Source organism: Corylus avellana, chromosome ca8 (genome assembly GCF_901000735.1).
Source record: "Corylus avellana chromosome ca8, CavTom2PMs-1.0".
NCBI lineage: Eukaryota > Viridiplantae > Streptophyta > Magnoliopsida > Fagales > Betulaceae > Corylus > Corylus avellana.
The window spans coordinates 4,637,423-4,642,520 of NC_081548.1; the positions used below are offsets into that span (position 1 = coordinate 4,637,423).

Here is a 5,098-nt window from a genome sequence, read left to right on the forward strand (position 1 = left end):
CTAATGAAAATGTGATTTTAAAAAATGTAATTAAAACGTTTAGTAAAATCAAATTCAGCCTTTAAAATTGCAATTTGACCTTTAATCGTGTTTTAAAAAATGCACTCATTTACCTATAATTTAAAAATGTAAATTTTTCCACGTTTTCAAGCCATCATTTTTTTTCAATCGCATTCCAAAACTATATACTTTTTTGCGATTAGTTTTTATCAGATTTGGCATTTGTTATTATGTTGCAAGCTTTCATTATCGCAAGATAATACCAACGACCTATTTATCACTTGGAGACTCACACGAATAAGATGGATGACAATGACATTTACATGTTTGTTTTGTTTTTTTCAAGCCCTTTTCCTTTGGTAGGTTCCGATGCCATTTCTAAGATGCCTGAGAATGCAGGGAGAAAAGAAACCAGGAAATTCATGATCCGACGGAAACAAGGGTAACTGAGTCCCATGAAGTGTCAAAATTGGCCTAAGGTTATTCATCCAAACAAAAACCAAAACAAAACAAAACAAAATTGGCCTAGGTTACATATAGGGGTGGCAATTCGTGTTTGCATGTCGAGTTCGGGTCATATCAAGACATGGATATAAGACCATATAGGTTAAATCTAACTTGACCTATCTCAACCATAACCTTTTAATTTTGCATAGGATTCGTATAGGACTCACAGGCAGGGATGGAATGAGGGAGGCCAGTATAGGCCAAAAAATAAAATTGGGCCATACCCACAATTGTTTTGGCCTCATCCACTAAATTTTTTGGCCCTACTGCTCCTACCCAAAAAAATCTTTTGGGCCATACCCATTAAAACTCAAAAGCGGATTACTCATTCTCAAATCTTTTGGCCCTGTACCTATTAAAAATTGTAGTAACCCTACTTTTGGCCCTAACCCATTAAGGTGGTTACCCATAAAGTTTATCTTTCTTGAACATTTTGCTGTACATCTTGTACCTTTCTAACCCTAACCCATTAAGGTGGTTACCCATAAAGTTTATCTTTCTTGAACATTTTGCTGTACATCTTGTACCTTTCTAACCCTAAACAAGTACAAGTCCACCATCAAGAACCTTAAAATTTGAAATTTAGAGCTTACTTTTCTATGCTGATTTAATTTTCCAAATGAAAAATAATTGAAAATGCACAATTTGCAACAAAGAAAAGGTGCAAGATAATTTGTTTTTATCTTAATATACCATAAGATAATTTGTTTTAATCTTAAACACGGCTTGAACTCACAATGTTCTTGTCTCATAGTTATTGCTTCTTCTTCATGTGAATTTCAATCTAGGTGTTTAATTAATTTATTTATTTCTTCTAATTTATGCCTTAGTGTACAACTAACCACTTTGGGAATTTCCTTGACCCATTGAACCACCACCTTAGATTGTATAGGCATGAATTTAATATATATATATATATATATATATATATATATTAAATTATGCCTCATTTCCAACACCAGCCAATTTTTTTTTTTCTTTTTTTTTTTTCTGCTTATGCCTGGTCCTTACCTAATATACTTTCTCGTAAGCAGTTCCTGTCACTTGGTTTTGTAAAAAATTGATAGTCAATATGCTCCATGTGGTTCAAGTCGACAAGATTGTTATATATATATATATATATATTCTTTTTTTTCTTTTTTTTTTCTAAGCTTATGCCTTGGCCCCAACCTAATATACTTTCTGGCTTTGTCTCCGTTCGCTGGTTTTGTAAAAAATTGATAGTCATTATGTCGCATGTAGGGTTCAAGTCGTATCAAGACATAGGTATAATACTATATATGTCAACCATAATCCGACCCATTTAATTAAACAGGTTAGACTCACTAACTCTAACCCTCCAATTTCGTGTTGGGCTTGTATTGAGTTTAAGGGTCGTATAAAAAATTGTCAGTCCTAATTGCATATTAGAAGCGTTAAATGTATAGACAAGTGAGGATCATGATAGCAATTTCCCAGTACTCATGGTCAATGTCACAGATAAAACTTGGATAATAATATGAAGCTACATTGCCTTCTATAGTGATTATCCCAGTTTACATCATATGAAACAAACAACCTCCTCCTAGCCTTCTCCTATCTCCAAACAAGTAGGGGATGAAATAGGCAGAAAGTCAAAAATCAAAACCCCAGTTTCTGACTAAATTGACCTCCATCTGGTATCACACAGCAAACCATAACTAGCATCCTTAATATCAAACCAAACAGCAACAGTTACCAGCAACCACATGGAGCTAAACCTAAAGAAAGATTTAGTAAAGCTACAGCATTTGTACAATCTTTCCACCAAAAAACATCATATCCCAGATCCCCAGGGAAAGAAATAACAAGGTTTTACCACTCAAAGAGCAAAGGACCCATCATCACCAACATACTACCACCACAAAGGATGCAACAACTTGAAATCAGATGGCTGAGACCTTAGGAACATTCACTGGAAATTGGTCGATCTCATCCATCCATGGGTTCTTCTCCTTCGCCGGATTTATAGTCCGTAGCGCCTTCCAAACTGCACTGTTACATTTGAACCCAGACCCAAATGCTATCTGCCACATTCTGTCTCCCTTCTTCATCCTCCCCTTGGCTTCTGTATAAGCCAATTCATACCAAAGAGAGCTGCTGGAGGTGTTGCCAAAACGGTGAAGCGTCATCCTTGAAGGTTCCATATGCCAATCCGAAAGCTTCAGGTTCTTCTCCAATTCATCCAGCACAGCTCTTCCTCCGGCATGAATGCAGAAATGCTCAAAAGCCAGTTTAAAATCTGGGATATAAGGCGTCAACTTCATCTTGAAAAGTTTCCTCCCAACCAATGTGGCAAAGAAGAGCAATTGTTCAGACATTGGCAACACAAGAGGACCCAATGTGGTGATGTTAGTCTTCAAAGCATCTCCAGCAACTGCCATCAGATCCTTGGACAAAGAAACTCCAATCTTCCCAGTGGAATCCTCTTGCTGAGTAACGCAAGAGAAGCACTTATCATCCGCACCTTTGTGGGTTCGAACCGTATGAACCAATCGATACTTGGATCGACGTCGGTCAGACCACTTGTTCGAAAGCAAAATTGCAGCCCCTCCCATTCTAAACAAGCAATTTGAAACAAGCATCGATCTCTCATTCCCAAAATACCAATTCAAGGTGATGTTTTCCATGCTAATCACCAAAGCATATGAATTGGGTTGAACTTGAAGAAGATCTTTAGCAAGATCAATCGAGATCAAACCAGCACTACAACCCATCCCACCCAGGTTATAGCTAACAATATTCCCTCGAAGCTTGTAATGGTTAATAACCATAGCAGCCAGCGATGGTGTCGGATTAAACAAGCTACAATTCACAATCAAAATCCCAATATCTTTTGGTTTCAAATGTGTTTTCTCAAAAAGCTGATCAAGGGCACCAAACATTACCATCTGAGCTTCTTTCCTTGCCTCCTCCATCGATGGATTTGGAGGAACCCTCAACACTGCTTCAGGAAGATATGTTGACTCCCCAAGACCTGACCTCTCCAGAATTTTCCTTTGGAACTCAAGGTTTTCCTCCTTGAATGTCCCCGTTGACTGGGACCGGTCCATGAATATCAGCCTCGTGCATTTCCGGGCATCCTCCGGCTTATAGCATGAGAAATCGACAAGGTAAACCGAGCGGGGACGAGTAAGGAAATAAAGGGTTGATAGGAAGACTAGGAGAGTTGAGCATACAATCACGTATATGAGATTGAACCGCAGATGGTCCCAAAGGTCATAGAGACCTTGGAGTGAAAATGTAGAGAGTTGTGCAGCCATTACAACAACAAGAGGCGATAAAAACAAGTACATTCCATGAGTTATGAGGCAGTGGTAGCCAAGTTTCACATATTTCAGCTTCACAGATTGTTTGAAATCAGGGAGCTTTCTCGAACAAGAGGAAGATGGAATCAACGGCTTGTTTGGATTGGATTCAAACATTTTTTGTTTAAGATTTTGAATTTGAAAATAAAGACAGGCCTTCCCAGTGATCCAAATTGAACAGTGAAGGAAAAGAGCATGAACTCCTTTTCCTTTGGAGCAAAAATTCTATGAATTTGTTATCACAGAAAGCGCATTGGCTTAGAAAATCGAAATGTATGATCTGGGTAATTAGTTAAATAACCTTTAGGTTGTTGGGTTGGATTGGATTTTCTCAGAATTCTAGCAAGACACAATTTAAATGTATATGGAATTGGATTTTTCTCGGATTTCAGAGTCTGATATCAAAATGGCAACTTTTATAACATAGAATCAGAAAATGAAACCCAAACATCCCTGCCAAAAAGAAGAAAAAGTTAGAGTAAAAGAAGCATATATCAGCAGCAGAAAAAGAACCACCAAAAAGACAAACTTTTAAATATATTTATGAAAAGTTTGCATCCCACATTTTCTAGATGAGAGATCTAAGTAAAGTTTCTCAAACGTAAAGTTACCAAAAAGAATTTCAAAAAAAAGAAAGAAAAAAATAATAATAATACCACTGCAGAAGAGTCGAAGAGAGATTCTTCAAGCAAAGCAAGAGAACCAGACACCAGTTGAGAATGGAATATGAGGCCCAGATGAAAAAACAACCTTACCTTAAATGGAGCATTTGAACAAGAGGTGTTCTTGTTTGTGCCTGAGAAACCAATGCCACAGAGAGAGAGAGGTGCAGAGTGGAGAAACTTGAAATTGTGTTATGGAGTTTGTGTGTGCTGTGGCGTCCGGTGGAGAACTATGAAATTTATACACAACTCTGCTTGCAAATGCGTTGTCTCCGGTGAACTTGGTGCGGTTGGTACTCTGCTTGTAATTTGTTGAGAAAAACAAAACAAACAAAAAACAAAAAGGCAATTAAGGATTTTATATTCTCTTTAATTTGAATTGAGAGAATATAAAACATGAAATGAAATGCTCCTAAAGTGTGTTAGTTGGTAGTTCTCCTCAAGAAATTATTTGCCCCCACCAATTATGATAAATTTGTATGAATGTGTTGGGTTATAACAAACATTTTTTCATAATACAATGAAGCCAAACAATTCTCAGTAGTTTTGGTTACATTTTGCATAAATTGAAACGAGACCAAAACATCCTCAGAATTTATATTG

General features: G+C 37.1%; 1 protein-coding gene across 3 annotated transcripts; it reads right to left on the minus strand.

The window, feature by feature from the left end:
* Positions 1–1,960: 1,960 nt before the first annotated feature.
* Positions 1,961–4,769, minus strand: LOC132189110 (3-ketoacyl-CoA synthase 11-like). 3 transcript variants are annotated; one of them, XM_059603638.1, is made up of 2 exons: positions 4,589–4,769; positions 1,961–4,286 (listed from the first exon to the last, which is right to left on the minus strand). In XM_059603638.1, exon 2 carries the CDS (start codon positions 3,948–3,950, stop codon positions 2,412–2,414), a length of 1,539 nt encoding a protein of 512 aa, XP_059459621.1. In that variant the 5' UTR covers positions 3,951–4,286; positions 4,589–4,769; the 3' UTR covers positions 1,961–2,411. The 3 variants fall into 3 exon arrangements, with proteins under 3 accessions (XP_059459621.1, XP_059459623.1, XP_059459622.1); XM_059603640.1 differs by having other exon boundaries at positions 4,584–4,769; XM_059603639.1 differs by having other exon boundaries at positions 4,490–4,769.
* Between the last annotated feature and the right edge of the window lie 329 nt (positions 4,770–5,098).

What these genes read in the sequence shown, in the direction of transcription:
- LOC132189110 (XM_059603638.1), bottom strand. Translation starts at nt 3,950, where the DNA reads ATGTTTGAATCCAATCCAAACAAGCCGTTGATTCCATCTTCCTCTTGT.